This window comes from Pollicipes pollicipes, unplaced genomic scaffold, assembly GCF_011947565.3.
Source record: "Pollicipes pollicipes isolate AB1234 unplaced genomic scaffold, Ppol_2.1 Scaffold_712;HRSCAF=819_pilon_pilon_pilon, whole genome shotgun sequence".
In the NCBI taxonomy this organism is placed as follows: Eukaryota; Metazoa; Arthropoda; class Thecostraca; order Pollicipedomorpha; family Pollicipedidae; genus Pollicipes; species Pollicipes pollicipes.
In genome coordinates, this window is record NW_023597006.1 from 64,278 (window position 1) to 80,397 (window position 16,120).

Sequence of the window (16,120 nt, forward strand, 5' to 3'; positions counted from 1 at the left end):
CTAACAACTGATTCGGATCAACTCTAGTCCAAGGAGCTTTGTTGTGGTTCCTGTTTAAATTCTGAACTTGAACTGAATCAAGAACAAGCCTGTATTGCTCCTGGCTCTTGCCCTCACGCCGAGCTCAATCACAGACACGGTTGTCCTGTCCCAGCATACCAGAACAATAGATCCGAGTGCATTGTCCTAAGACTTCGGTGTAGATGATCCGGCTATCCGTCCCCTTGTCTCCAATCCTGGCCCGGCCGCCCTGTCCCGGGACCCCAGAACAGTTCTATCTGCAACTGTCCCCGCCTGTCCCGCCCCTGGTCACCAGTCCATGCCCGGCCGCCCTGTCCCGGGACCCCAAAACAGTCCTGTCAGCAGCTACCCCGCCTGTCCCGCCTCTGATCACCAGTCCAGGCCCGGCCGTCCTGTCCCGGGACCCCAGAACAGTCCTGTCCGCAGCTGTCCCCGCCTGTCTTGCCCCTGATCACCAGTCCAGGTCCGGCCGTCCTGTCCCGGCACGACAGAACAGTCCAGTCTCCAGCTGTCTCCGCCTGTCCCGCCTCTGATCACCAGTCCAGGTCCGGCCGTCCTGTCCCGGGACCCCAGAACAGTCCTGTTTGCAGCGGACGTGGTCACCAGTCCAGGCCCGGCCGTCCCGTCCCGGGACCCCAGAATAGTCCTATCTGCAACTGTCCCCGCCTGTCCCGCCCCTGGTCACCAGTCCATGCCCGGCTGTCCTGTCCCGGGACCACAGAACAGTCCTGTCAGCAGCTACCCCGCCTGTCCCGCCCCTGGTCACCAGTCCAGGCCCGGCCGTCCCGTCCCGGGATCCCAAAACAGTCCTGTCTGCTCCTGTCCCCGCCTGTCCCGCACCTGGTCACCAGTCCAGGCCCGGCCGCCCTGTCCCGAGACCCCAGAACAGTCCAGTCTGCAGCGGACGTGGTCACCAGTCCAGGCCCGGCCGTCCCGTGCCGGGACCCCAAAACAGTCCTGTCTGCAGCTGTCCCCGCCTGTCCCGCCCCTGGTCCCCGGTCCATGCCCGGCCGCCCCGTTCCGGGACCCCAGCTCGCCGGACCGTCCGGCGATACGATCACGGGCGGTGTATCACCCGGCCCCTATATATGGCTGGCGGCCGGCCTGCCTGTCGCGGCGCGCGCCGCTGCCATATATGGACATCGGCCAGAGAAAGTGCGGCGGCCGGCTGACCGAGACCCGGCGACCCTGCGCGCTGACCCTGCGCGCGAGCGCGCCGCGCCGCCGGCCGCCAGCCGGCCGGGGCAGACGCGCCGAATCGACCTCGGCGGTGCACGTGTGGGGCGCGCGGCCGTTGTCAGTGCGGGAAGCGGGCCAGCGTCGGCGGGTGACGACCGCCGACAGTCGACAGTCGCAAGTGACGCGCGAGGGAGCTCCGGCGGAGCGGCAGCCAGCGGAGAGAGAGAGAGACGGCACAGCAGACGTCGAGCAGGTAAGAAGGCGGCAGGCGCGCCTGGGGGCGTGGTGTGTGTGGAGTTGGTGGTGGGTGTGTATGAGAGGCTCAAGACGACGTCGTGTTGTGTTATAATCACGCGCAACTGTGTCAGCCACGTGGGGCTCTCATCAAAAGTTTCCGTAGAGGCTTCGAGCCGTTCGTGGCGAACGGTTCAAAGGAGCTTACGTGACCCAACTGGCTATGCCGATCTTCGTGACGGTTTACCAAATGAGAGGATACTGAACGGATTGCAGAGCTTTCGCTTGTGATAGCCAGATTATATAGCTTTCGCTGGTGATAGCTGTCTTAATCGTTGCCTGCATGGGTTGTTACCGGGCATGCAAACGCCATGCAATTCAAGCTAACCTCCACGATTTACGACGAAAGATGGCGTCTTAGCCTCCCGCATACTGCAGATGTTTTTACAAAAATCCACTCCAGCGCTATCCGCCCTCACCTGATAAGTGAGTGGCGCCAGTCTGTTCTCACCACCACGGGTCTGTGGATCAGTCACCGGGCCTTGAGCTGTCGTCCGCGGCGCGCTCCCGGCCCTCCAGCAAGCGTGATCTAGGTCGTCTGGCGGCCAACGCCGGTCCGCTTCCCGCTGACGGCCGCAGGCGAGCGTTCACCGCAGCCGGGCGGTCCGCGCTGATGGTCCGGCCGCTCCAGGGCACCACCAGATGTCGAGTGGTGGTGCCCGAGTCCGGCCGCTCCAGGGCACCACCACCTGTTGTCGGGCGGCCGTGGCTCCTGCCACCGCCCGAGGCCGGCCGCTCCAGGGCACCACCACCTGTTGTCGGGCTGCCGCGGCTCCTGCCACCGCCCGAGGCCGGCCGCTCCAGGGAACCACCACCTGTTGTCGGGCTGCCGCGGCTCCTGCCACCGCCCGAGGCCGGCCGCTCCAGGGCGCCACCAACTGTTGTTGGGCGGCTGTGGCTCCTGCCACCGCCCGAGTCCGGCCGCTCCAGGGCACCACCACCTGTTGTCGGGCGGCCGTGGCTCCTGCCACCGCCCGAGGCCGGGCTGCGTTGTTGCTGTGCCGTCGCGGTCACATGGCCACATCGATCGGCGCGTGTCTGTGTGTTGTCCGGCAGGCTGGAAACACCTGGAGTCCAGCGCGTCGGTGGAGCAGACAGCAACAGCGCGTGTGGGGCTCGGACTGGGTCCCAGTCTCGGCAAATATTGGTCGCTTTGCGCGGCTTCAGCGCGTGGCTCCAGCAGCACCTGAGCCACGCGCTGGTCTCGATCTGAGCCTGGCAGCAGTCTACTGCTGCAGAAGAGTCACTGTCATCCTCGCCCGATGCTGTCAGGCTGTCGGTCTGAGCCCGGCAGCAGCCTCATTATTTGTGCCTCATCGCACCGTCGTCCCTGACATTCAGACATCATCGACCTCACTGGCCCTCATAACACGATATTACTCGTCAGGCTGCTTTTAGATCTCAGCTTGGTAGCCAATACTCCTGAAGCAGGTCAATCTTGCTTCAGGTGCTCAGTCATTGATTAGTGGGTCGAGCCAGTGAGCTACTGATGCTTTAAAGAACCGGTGGTCTGTGTTCATTCTGTGTGGGTGTAAGAGGTTTCTGACTCTCGCATCCATGCCGCGCTGACGGAAAGCCTGTGATGTGGTTTTACTTTCCGAGAGAGGCATCACCTGCACGGGGCACGCTGACGGGCAAGCTGCACCTCCTCCCCGATGCACGGTCATTTGTCGCAGCGAACCTGTCCCCCTGTCCCCTGCCACTGCGCGCGGCTCGGTCCGGGGCGCCCGGCGCGACGAGCGTTCCACGTGGCCACCCGCGCTGCGGCCACACCCGTCACGTGACGCGGCCGTCACGTCCGCCAGCCGCTGGCGTCACACGCACCCGTAAGGTACCCCCTACCCCTCCCCCGAGCCGGTCGGGACCGGAAGCGTCACGGGCCGCCTCGGAGCTGTCAGCTGTCTGTGTTTACGCCGACCCGCCGACCTGCGTGGGCGGCGCGGCTGCCAATCTGCATCTCTGATCAGCGGCCGCCGCCGCCGCCGCCGCCGCTCCGGTGATCGAGGTAGCGCTGTACTGACGGCTTGGCACCGGGGGAGGTATCTCGCCTGGAGGTGGGCTGGCGTAGAGCCTTCCTCGGGACCGTTGTTGGCGTCCGTTAAACGCTGGGTTCCGTTTTTTCCCCTCGCTTTTTCTAGGCAAATGTGGAGCGAGTATTTCGGTGTCTTTCTGTGCGGTTAAAGAGGACGAAGGGAGGGGGTTGTTACGTGCCATCACAGGTTTAGCAGCATGTGTGATTTCCCACAAGAGACACCTACTCACTTATTGATCACCGCACGTGCTTCATTGATTCGTGCATCGCTACGTGTTAAGCCTGGACAGAGAAAGCTTATTTAAAGGTTTTCCTCCTCTACGAATGAACTGAATGGTGAATGATGTCTCTGAATGCTGTCTTTTAGCACCAAACAAAGGAAACAGCGGTCCCTGGTGCCAGGTCACGTCAAAGGAAACAAAAGACTGGAGCACGACTGATACAGATCTGCCACCTCTGAAGAAGTAGGCCGAGTCGGAACCACCTAGACACCGAGCCGCTTAAGAGACTGGTCTCCAGTGGTGTTTCGAACCGCCTGTTGGGCCGGACGACACCACTGGTGCAGTGGCTGGCCTCGCTCGAGCCGTCTGTTGGGCCGGACGACGTGGCTGAGGCGGGCAGCAGGCTCTGCTGACTATAGCGGCAACGCGAGCTTGCGCGCCCCGGCAGGCCGGCGCGCCGGGCATTGTCGATCGCCGCACCGTCAGCGGTCAGACGGGGCCGTCCGGGTCAGCAGCGGACCCCAGCCCCCCCCTCCCCCCACCCGACGGGCCCGGTTCGTCACCCACCCGCCACTCACCTGGCCACGGTACGGTCCGCTGATCGTCTGCTGACTGTCCGCCGACTGGCCGCTGACTGCTGCCCGTCTCCTGATCGTTCGCTGATCGTCCGCTGACCGTCCGCTGATCGTCTGCTGACTGTCCGCTGATCGTCTGCTGACTGTCCGTTGACCGTCCGCTGATCGTCCGCTGATCGTCCGCTGACCGTCCGTGGATCGTCTGCTGATCGCCCGCTGACCGTCCGCTGACCGTCCGCTGGCCGTCCGCTCGCTGCTGAGCTTGCCCTGTGCCTGCAGCTCGGCAACCCTGACCTCCTCGCCGGTGGTTTTAAATGGACCCTTGAGTGGTTCGCGCAGCACATGCCGCCGCGTCTTGCTGGGCGCCGCCGTCTGACCTAGTCGCGGTCTCCCAAATTGCGGCAATCCAGCAGTACAGAGACGTGAGCAGAATTTAGGCTGATGATGCACTTCAGCCAAATCGTCTGCATTCCATGCTGATGAGTGGATATCGCAAATCATTTGCATCGTGCTTGTAAACATTATCGTATGTGTTGCATCTAGGGATGCTATTACTCATTCGACTTTTGCATTAGGACAGGTGTCAGATTGCTGCAGTACGGACTGCATGCATTTCCATATCTTAACATGATGAATAAATGTAATTCACCAACAAATACCATCGATAACTTGCCTTACGCATGGAGCGGAGGTTTTTTGACGGAACATAACCGGAGCGTAACAATTGGTACACTGCTAACAAGCGTGTCTTTGCTGTGGTTGGATGGCGTAATTCAACGCTTAGGTAAAGTTGTAAATCATGCTGAGATCTAAAAAGTATCCAAACCCTTAAAGGCGAATCCCGTTGGCTGTCTTTCGTGATGACAGCACGCTCTTTTCTGTTCGGCACCTCAAGCTCACTTACAGGGAGTATCCCATTTTTCGTACTTTTTACTTATTGTTACACCAGGCGATTGTAATTGAATCAATACTATTAGTTTTCTCGAAATTCTTTGGAATGACTCAGAATCTCTATTTGAAGTAGCCGACCCAGTGGGACACTCCCTTCAAGGGCCATACGGATGTTATCATTTTGGTACGTTACGCTGAGAAGAGCGCGACCAGGCGAGGGATTTCGCCCAGCGTGACCAGCGTATTGCCAGGAAAGTGGACTGAGAACAGCCAAAAGTACATAATACAATTGTGGACAGATCCTCAGCACTGGCTGGCTCCGACGGAACAAGGCGTCTTCTTTGCCTTAGCGTCCGAATGTAGTATGGGTGCCGTGAACAGACGCCGTGGATAGTTGAATGCGAAACATTTTAGCTTCGCAAACCGCGAACGATTGACGGCTCAGTTCAATCGCGGATCAATTGTGGACATTGTAGGCATTGTGGATATCTTGTGGAAATTTACGGATAATGGGCAGGTCGAGGTGATGCCTGCTGCCGTGGGCGAGGGTTTCTTGATGGTAACGAGATCTGGCGTTGCGTGGCAGAATCGTCCAAATACATCACGCTCACGGGAAAGTGATAAAATCATGCCAACTTCAACAAGCATTGCTGTGGCCGCTGCCACGCCTACCGCCTCTTCCACCCATGCAAGGTGTGGTGGAATGGGCACGATGTGGCCGCTGCCACGCCTGCCATGCCGCCTCTTCCACCCATGCAAGGTGTGGTGGAATGGGCACGATGTGTTTGTCGACCGCACATCAGTGCTATCGAGCTGGTGAGTGCTATGCCTCAACACAGCACAGACCTGCAGATCAGGCGATGCATGATCCGCACGAGCTCCGTGACCACACTCTGTGGACAGGTGGGAGGACGAACACACTGACGTCAGGCGCAGCAAAGGTGCGCAACTAATCATAGTCATACGAGTCATACTTTCCCGCTTTTAGAGTTATACCGCCTCGCTCCTGGAGTCGTACTGCCTTGCTCCCTATACCGCCTCGCTCCTAGAATTATACCGCCTCGCTCCTTATAGTGCCTCGCTCCTAGAGTTATACCACGTCACTCCTTATACCGCCTCACTTCTAGGGTTATACCGCCTCGCTTCTTATACTGCCTCGCTCCTAGATCTGTACCGCCTCGCTCCTAGAGTTATACCACCTCGCTTCTAGAGTCGTACCGCCTCGCTCCTTATCCTACCTCGCTCCTCTCTCAGCGCCACGCCGGCTCCGTGCCGCGGAACGTGCACCGCCAGTTGGCGATAATTGCAATCTCGGTTCCCGTCTCGATCCCAGTCATCAGCCACTGTTGGCGGTCAGTCTCGGCTGTCCCAGCCTCAATCGCAGTCAACAGCCACGGCTCTGACAGTGCCGTAACAGGCCAGCACATACCGGCGGCCGGGAGTGGAGGCCTGCCATGTCGCGGGCGGCATCGCCGCTAATGCGGACGAACAGCCGCCGATGGAAGCGGAATGCCGCCGATGCACGCCGCTCCGCGCCTGCTTAAACGGCGAACAATTGTCCGTGGTAAAGCACGCATTGTCGGATGTCCCTACGCTGAAGCGCAAAGAAAATATCGCAGTTTGACATAGCCGACCGATGCTGCTTGCCGCGAAGGGAATGCCCGCCTGTGGCCTTTATCTGGCAGGACGCCCAAGCCTTCTCTTCGGGAGGTGTGTTATGATTTCGGCGTCGCGGTGCATTCCTCGTCTGTTGGACTCCAGCCCGTCTATTAAGCCAGGTTCTGCCTGGTTCAGTGTGCCAACGTCTCCTGCTGGGGCGTCGAACCACCTGGCGCTGGGAGCGGCATCGCCGCGCTGGGCCAGCCGCCGGTTACCACCCCGGACCAGCTCCGATCACCGCTCCCGGACCAGCCGCCAATCACCGCCCCTGGACCAGCGCCGATCACCGCCCCCGGACCAGCCGCCCATCACCGCCCCTGGAGCCTTCCCTCGCCAGCCGCCCGCTCACTCAGCTGCCGTTACCGGCTCGATCGTTCTGGACGGCTGAGATGCCGAGTGGGTGGGGGTGGGGACGTCACTCGCGCCTTCCAGAATCGCCAGATGACGCGATCGGCCGGTCGGCGGAGAGCTGCAGCTGCGGGGACCGGCGACCCGCGCGCGCGCGCTCCCCTCGCGCCGGGGACGGGCGAGCGTCAGCCCAGCTCGCGGGCCGGTCGCGTCCACCGCGGGCGACTGCCGCGCCAGACCACACGAGTGGACCGGCCGCCGGGATCTCGCGTTCCGTCTCACTGAGATCCCGCGCTGCGGGCTCGGCCGGTTCGCCCCTGCAGCCCCACCTGAGAGATCCAACGAGAATACGGATGACGGCGGCGGCGGCGCGCCAGTGACTCAGTGGGCCGCTAAAATTAGCCGAGCTCGCGTACTCGGCGCAGCCTCCAGCGCCGCCGCCAGTCCCGGTGTACCCCGACTGCCGCAAGCAGGCCAGCGCAGCTCCACCACAGCCCGGACCCACAGGTCGGTTTCCCCCGAGAGCGGCCGCGCTCCGCGGGGAAGGTCGGTGTCCCCTGGAGCGTGGTGGCGGCCGCGGTGTCGCCGGCCGGTGTCGTCCGTCAGAGTCGCATCCCCTGAACGGAAGGGTGGCAGATCGAGGTGTGCCGTTAGCCGTGAGACTGGGTCGGGCTGGTCGGTGAACCGGTGACGATGACCCCGATCAACGTCCATGGGGTGGACCACCTCGTTTCCTGATGAACTAATGGCCTCATTATCCGATATTTGCCCTTCGACATGTAGCGTTTGTGTCCGTTTTGCCCTGTTTTAACAGCCAACACAGCGGCAGCAGCCGCGTCATGCCATTCGCAGCCGCCCGTTGTTGCTCGGCTCGGCTGGCACCTTGCCACCAGCACGGTCCTGCTTTGTTCGACGTATGTCAAGCTAGATAGAGGCTGTGTGCGCACGCGTAAGCCTTGCAGGTCACGTCTGCGTGCCTGCAGGTGCCCTCCATCGGTCAGGTCATGCCTGCAGGTGCCCTCCATCGGTCAGGTCGTGCCTGCAGGTGCCCTTCATTGGTGAGGTCGTGCTTGTAGGTGCCCTCCATCGGTCAGGTCGTGCCTGCAGGTGCCCTCCATCGGTCAGGTCGTGCTTGTAGGTGCCCTCCACCGGTCACACACGCTCCGGCGTGAGGTTCGCGCCTCAGGCCAGAAGTCGGGTCCGATCCTGCACGGTCGGGTCGGGGCCGGTCCGAGGCGCCTGGGGTGAATGGTCCGCCGCCGGTGGGTAGGTTTTTGTCACCCTCGCGCTCGCGCTCTCTCTGCCCGGCGCCGCCGTCGCGGCCAGAACGATCGGGGCGACGCGCCCGACCCGTCCGTGGCGAAGCCGGCTGCCGACTGCGGAGCCTTGTCAGGTATTGGCCATCCGACTGCCGACCCGTGTCAGGTACTGGACATCCGACTGCCGACCCGTCTCAGGTACTGGGCGTCCGGTTTGGGGTCGTGTCAGGCACTGAGCGTCCGGACTGGGGCTGTGTCAGGTACTGGGTGGCGGGGCAGGGGCCGTGTCAGGTACTGGGTGGCGGGGCAGGGGCCGTGTCGGGTAGTGGGTGCCGAGAATGGATTTGTGTCAGGTGCTGTGCTGTGAGCTGACTCATGCCGGGTGCTGTGTGTGTCGGAAGTGCCGAGAGTGGACTCGTGTCGGGTGTGGCGCCTCGGGAGATGATCGAAGGGATGTTCCCGTGTACACCGCGCGTGCAAGTTCGGCGGGAGATCATCTGATGTCTCCGCGGTGGTTTGCTGATCTGAGACCAAGAACGCAGGCGATTCCAACTTCAACCTCTGCTGTACACAGCACCAGAAGTGAAGTCCAGGTGGTAGGGATCCCTCCATTGTCTGATACCGCCCTCTCGCGATGGTATTTTGGGTTCGGCGGTTTGTTTATCCTCCGGTGGTGCTCGCGCCGGCGCGATGTGGCGCGCCACTCCGAGCTCAATGAACAACTCATCCGGAATGCAGTGGCCAGGCGGCTCGGATAAACACCGTGTGGCGCCTCCACATCTATGCTCGCCCGCGTGTACGAGTTTGAAGGCGTTTTGGTGGTTAGATTCACCTTCGCCGCTCGGCCGGCCTGCCGTGGCGCACCGTTCCAACTGGCGCCGCGGCGTAGGGTCGACGCGTCGGCACCGACGGCGTGCCGCGCCACAGGCTGTTTACCTTGGAGCCGGGTGACGAGCGAGGCCGCCCTGTCCGCCGCCGGCGACGGCGGTGCCGCCCCTGCAGCTACCGCTTCCCGCCGCCGGTGCCGCCCCCACAGCTACCGCTTCCGCCGCCGGTGCCGCCGTTGCAACTACCGCCGAGAACGCGGACGCCGCCGCCCCGCCGCCGCCAGCGCCCCCCCCCCCCCTCCCATCACCCGCCCGGCGCCACCTCCGCCGTGGCCGCCTCCGCACTCGCCGCTCCCGACACCGCAGCCGCCGGACCGGAAGTCTCTAGGCTCCGGCGGGCGATATGGGCTTCCTATTATGTCAGCCGCTTCCGCGACGATATCAACCAGCTCACGGGAAGCGCTCTGCAGATGGAATTTTCGTTGTGGGTGCACCGAGCGAAGGCAGATGCGCCGGGCCCTGGCGTGACGTCATGACAGCCGCGTGGCGCCAGCTGACTGCTGTTTTGCGTTCTGCTTCGTTCTGCGTTCTGTATCGTTCGTTCCACTTCCAATAACCGATGCAGCGACAGCCAGGCTCCGACGTGTACTCCCTGGCCAGGTCGGCCCAGGTTGTAGGCTCCCTGGCCAGGATGTACCGGTGTCGGCAGGGGCGTTGTGACGTCGCCCAGAGGTGCCTGCTCCAAATCTGGTGTCCCATGTCTAAAGAATACGCGGTGGTTTTGCTTTGTACATTGCCCATTCCTGGATGACTTCTTGACGCTGCTGTTCCGTTCTGGGGAATTATCACAAGTGCTCAACACGGGTATAATTTTGATAAAGGGAGATAAAGAATTGTCGAACCAATGAGCTGCACTCAACCCGAATTACATCCAAGCTAGAACATTCGGTTCTCTGTGTTCTAATTAAGAGCTACAAGGTGTTGCTGTTCATCTGCAACCGTTTGCATCTAATTATTGTAGTTGCGCGTCAATGATTAACTTGTGTAAGGCCACAACAAAAATGAGCATTTCCCTTAATAGTAGACTGAAACCGGTACTGGGGAAAGTCAGCTGTATGTGCGTCTCCACGCATTCAACAGAGGATAATATGAGAATGTTCTCACCTTCCAGTGACCTCATGTGGTGTCATGAGGATGACAGCCCCGTGCGGACAACACACGATGCAGCAATAGAGCGTGACCAAAGTGAGGCTGGAAGCGTACAACTACGCCGTTGCCTGGCGTTGGTGGTCACGCTCTCGATTTCACCTGACTCATCATTCATCATGGGCGATAATTATTGCCTGATTTTGACTTTACATCACTTCCTTGAACAGGATGCATCAAGTCGCTTCAAGCCCTCACTTACGTACAAGCTCTGAATCCTTTCAATACGCGTGACTGCCGCGGCGTTTGATGGACTGGCCCGCAGCGCGCAAGCCGTGTTTGAAGTGCGAAGGCAGTCACGCTCACGTGGCAAGAAGCGTCGCCCAGCGGCGTGACTTGTGGCTTAGTGCAGGCGCACAGAAGTCTCTTTCCAGGGGTCTTGCCGTTTTTTAACCCTGATCAGTGACGTAGACAAGGGGATGTTTTTGGGGCTATAGCCACCCCCTGGAGGTGGCGGGGTCCCTGGGACGAACGTCCTGGTGCTTTGTTTAGCTGTTTAACGCTAGTAGGGCTTATCAAACATCCAAAAACGGACATCTGAGTAGTCAAGTAGTCATATCAAGTAGTCTATATCAAGTAGTCATATAGGGTAGTCAAGTAGTCATATAGTAGTCATATAAGTAGTCATATAGATAATGCCTCAGATGTCATCTGAGGCATTCACATAGGGTCCCAAACTTACAAAGACCCTCTAAATCCCAAAACCGGGTTCCTGTAGCAACGAAGAGGGACGCTTTTGGCTGCACAGCCCCTACAGGGATCCGATTTGGTCCCCCCCCCTTCCCCCCTAGGCGAAATATTGGCTACACCACTAGCCCTGACAATCTCCTCTTACGTTCCAGTGAACAGTAGTGAACAATATAACAATGTGCCCTAAGATCGCCAGCGGTTCCAAAAGCCTAATTTTTAAAGGCATTGGCCTTTCCGAGAAGTGGCGTTTGAGTCAGCTGCTTAGAAGGTGGTGACACATTCTCCTGATTAATTTGGCAACCGTTGTTTGGTTGTGAGTCGTCTCTGTGCACTCTAATAATGTTACGAAGTTTCTGTCCTGGAATGGACCCGCGGGATTTAACTGTGTGCTGGTGTTTCGTGCAGATAGAAATTTCATCTAAAGAACACGTAGTCTTCCCCGCGTGCGCTTCTGCTTAAGGCTTGTTTGATGAAACTAGTCTCGCTGAAAAACCTGTTTAGAACGTTGAGATATGCAAGAAATGTTATTCAATTCAGCAGTTGCACAAGGTAGACTACTTGATATGTAGCAAGCCACCTTGTATATGATGCACACCAGATAACAGATGCCAGATCGAGTGCGTCCCACACGTTGTCGTAGTGCGCGGCGAGTTATGGCCACCACTGTCCTGAAGTCACGGCTGGGCGGTCCCCGGGCATCACGGGCTAGCCCGGCCTGACCTCTCGTAGGCGCATGACTCGCAGTGCTGGGGCGTCGGTTGGGCGCAGAGGCCTATCCACGGATGAAGAACACAGAGTACACCAGTAATGTGGGCGCAGCTTAAGGGTGTAGTTTCCTATTCAGTTTGAAGGGACTTCAACTTCCCCGGCGCGAAGAGGAAAGTGAGTTAAATTTGGAGAAAGCCTTTTTAGTTTGTTGAAGGGTTAAAAACACAGTTTTCTCTCTCAGGACACTCCCCACTTATCTTTTATCTTACTATCTCCCATCTTTTTCTTCTTCCATCTTTTTATCTTCTTGTCTCCCACTATCACTTATCCTTCAAAGCTGAGTATCTGGCCAAGTGGAACAGAGCTGACTCACATGAACCTTTTGAAAGCATTGCATGTGAGGGTGTTGGTAAGACGGCGCGTCGAGTGACTGCTTCTCAAACATGCTATTTTTGGAAGAGTAGTTTGTTCGGTTGGCTTGGATAGCAGCACCACTGAGCCATACATATTGACCATGCCGGTTCATGCCAAACGCGGCCGGTGGCTAACGTCCGTGGGATGCGCACGCGCCTCGGAGATCGGGTCACACGCGTCACGTGACGGCGCGCCGGGCGCCTAGTCGGGCCGCCTGGCCGGCCGCTGGCGTGGTTCCGGGCGCCAGCAGACTACAGCCATACTGTTGACTGGCGCAGGCGAAATATCTCCCCGGTGACAACGTGCGCGCATGACTCACAGCAGACGGGCGCCGCAGCGGCGTGCGGCTCCATATGACGCCCGTTCCCGGCGGGCGGCAGCGGGGGGGTCTGTCTCGCGCGCTCCCAAACATCCCGCTGCGGGCGCGGTCTGTCGCTCCGCTGCTGGCCGGCCGGGTCAGGTTGCACTCGTGACGGCTCATTGTGCACTGCTGGTGCACACAGTCACACAGTCACACAGCACAGTAACGAGGACAGGAAGCCCGGCCACCGGCGATGCTGACGTCATGCCGGTCTGCATGGCAGGGCGGCTGCCGCGGTGACCTGACGAGTGGTGTGCAGAGCGAGGCCGTGTGCGCTGGTGCGCTGCTCCCTATGATGCTCAATGAGGGCTATGAGACGGGTTTCACTGGTTTCGCGATGCTAAGATGTGCTTGGCATTGTGTCAAATAGAGCGCCACTGGTGTTGCTATGCCTCTGCATTTCCGAGGGGCCAGTGTTATGACTGTAAACAGGGTTTCCGTGCTGTGGCGTGGCAATGCCTAAGCATTTTTCATGTCCTTCAGCCTTCATGGTGGGTTTATTACTAGGAGCGGTGTCCGATCTAGAGTGTGGGGGGGGGGGGGGGCAGGGGGTGCAGTGGCGGCCTCCCCTTCCCCCCGACTGCGGCTCAGTGGTGTGTGTTAGGGGTACCACGTAACAGCTCTGTAGTCACAAAACCCTTCACTTTGGGCAAAAGTAGACTTAAAATATTGAGGAGGAAAACATGTGATTGTCTCTCTGCCCTGTTCATTGCCCCTCCGCGGTGTCCTTTGTCCTTGTCGATGACAACAGCGGATTCCTCTGCCACAGTTGTCCATGCTGTCTGTCTCTGAGACCCGAGATGATTGCACCCAAAGCCCGTCAGCTTCTTTCCGGATCCACCACCCACCGAGAGCTTCTCCTTCCAGCCCTCCGGGTCCAGCGGCGGATCACCTCTGTGCTCCTATCACACATTCGCTCATCGGGCAGCGACAAACACCGACAACCGACCAAGCGGCCTCCGCTGACGCTGGCCGCTCCGTCCACAGACGGCCCGCACGCCACGCCAACCGTGACTTGGCCGCGTGCCAGCGCTGTCGTCTGCCACCGGCGCGTTTCGGCTGTTTTCGTGTGGCGTGCGTGTGGCTGGACTCCGTCAGCACCGACGGCGACCCTCGCCGTGACCCTGACCCGAGCCGGTGTGCGCGCACTCGCGTGCTGAGCTCGCCGAGCGCGGCCCTCCGCGCCCAGCGCGTGCTCGGCGCAATCCGCCGTTTTGCCCGCGTGCTCGGGCGGCGACCAAGTGTGACGTCATTGTAAATGTCGGAGGGGCGCGAACGAGAGGGCGGGGGGGGGGGGGGGCTTGCGACGACGGCCAGGACGAGGGAAGGTCAGGGAGGGTCTCAGTGGATCGTCCGTCGCGGAGGCCTGGGGTTAGAGATAATCGGTGCGTGCCAGCCCATGGACTTCGTACTTAAGGCGATTCCAGAGTAGCATGAGCCCGCTGATGGCGTGGTAGTCATTAGCGCAGCATCTGATGTGTATGATTTACTACCAAGAAGGATCCAATCGTTTCATACTCAAGTAGTGTAGTTTGAAGCGATCCTCGATGACCCAGTTGCAAGAGAAAGAAACGTATTGTGGTGTCGTGTATTTCACAAGCACCAGGTTCCGAGCGAAATAGTGCTGATCGTTTGCGGCGTGAGTGTTCTTGCAATGTTGACGGCGTTCTCGGAGACAGCGATGATGGTTTCTGAGATTTATGTCTGCCGGTGATTACAAAGCCGGAACTGCAGGGTTGTTGGCCGTGATTTGGCACGCCTGGAGTGAGCGCTAAGTTCGCGCATGGCGTCAAACTGTGCGTCATGTCCGATTTCTGCCTTGTAATTATGCACGTACGTCAAGCGCGTCGGTACAGTTTATGGGGCTGCCACAGCATTATGCACTTCACGTGATTAAATAGCCTCTGCTGCTACTAAACACATGTCAGTGTGTTGATTGACTGTCCACGGTAGCTTATTTCGTCCAAACGAATGACTCGGGGAAAGCCCGAACATTTCCGTTCGTGACCGTTCTCCGGCACTACCGGTGCTCGGGTCATTAATATCCCTTACCGCTTGAGCGTCTCCTTCGCTGACTGGAGATGAAGAGGCGCGCCACTCATCTCCGGGTCAACGGGAACGCCTCGGCATGGCTGCCGGCGTGGACGAGGCAGATCGGTCACGCATCACGTGTCCGCTGCGGGGCCGGGGATGACCCCGTGTGAGCTCCGGTCACCACGCCTGCGGCACTGACCCGCGGGGCGGGACAGGGTGGGTCCCCTCCCCCCCCCCCCTTCTCCCCCCCAGAGACCCGGCTGCCGTGTCCCACCGCCGAGTGACCGGCTTACCTGACCGCGGTGTCGCTTTTGCCTACAGTTAGCGCCACCGTCGCACCATGGGCCTCAAACGGGCACGAGCAGGCGTACGCGGCCAGTCCGCAGCGCGACCAGCCCGAGGAGGAGGAGATGTTGGCCGAGGAGCGTGACCTCGCCGAGGACGCCCAGTGGAAGCGCATCCAGCAGAACACGTTCACGCGCTGGGCCAACGAGCACCTGAAGAACGCCAGCAAGCACATCTACTCGCTGGAGACGGACCTCGAGGATGGCCTCGTGCTCATCTCCCTCATCGAGGTGCTCAGCGGGAAGCGGATGCCCAAGCACAGCAAGCGGCCCACCTTCCGCTCCCAGAAGCTGGAGAACGTGTCCGTGGCGCTCAAGTTCCTCGAGCGCGACGAGAACATAAAGATCGTCAACATCGGTGAGTGGCGACGCGCGGAGGGCGGATAGGAGGGGAGGGGCGTCAGATCGTGAGAGCGACTCGGCCCGAAAACAGGCCTGCTGATTGGCGCATCCCGTGCTGCCGTGTGGTGCATCACACCTCGGCAGACAAGAAACCCTGACGCACGATCGCATGTGCGAAGCGAGCGATATCGCGGCACCTGCCGTCGATGCATCGGCAAGGTCTTAACTGGGATCTGCAAGGTCAACCTAGCGCAGGGGTTATGCGTGCAAGTATGATCTAGCTGAGGAGCATAGCCGTGGTCCAGGCAGGTGTCAGCCTTTCCCCACCAGCATGCACCTGCGTGACGCCGCCTCGGCCGCCACGTGCTTAGTTTCTCGGTCTCGCCTGTCAACTCAGGATCACGTCAGCGCCATACCGTGAATTACGGCAGTCCGTGCCGCGGTCCCCCGCGACCTGTCAACATGCCGTCAGCAGTGCCGGGAATCCAGGCGGCCGGCGCAGTTTGCGGGGCGGTCGATAGGGCAGGAAGTGGTCGGTGACATGCGGAGGTGGCGAGCGCCGGCCGGCTGGTCAGCGCTTCTGCTCTTCCGTTATCGATTCCCTGCAACTACCGGGGCCTCCCTCCCATGGTTCCGTCTGTGTGCTTGGGGTGCCGGTAGTGTATGGTTGACGCGTCTGCGTTAACCACCGCGTCTGGGAACCAGAGGTCGGGTT

At 60.0% G+C, this 16,120-nt stretch overlaps 1 protein-coding gene across 1 annotated transcript; it reads left to right on the forward strand.

Moving 5' to 3' along the window:
• The first annotated feature begins 1,279 nt into the window (after positions 1-1,279).
• On the forward strand, positions 1,280-15,563 carry LOC119108955 (filamin-A). The gene is made up of 3 exons (XM_037232501.1): positions 1,280-1,453; positions 15,041-15,421; positions 15,550-15,563. Exons 2-3 carry the CDS (start codon positions 15,130-15,132, stop codon positions 15,561-15,563), a joined length of 306 nt encoding a protein of 101 aa, XP_037088396.1. The 5' UTR covers positions 1,280-1,453; positions 15,041-15,129.
• The last annotated feature ends 557 nt before the right edge of the window (positions 15,564-16,120 follow it).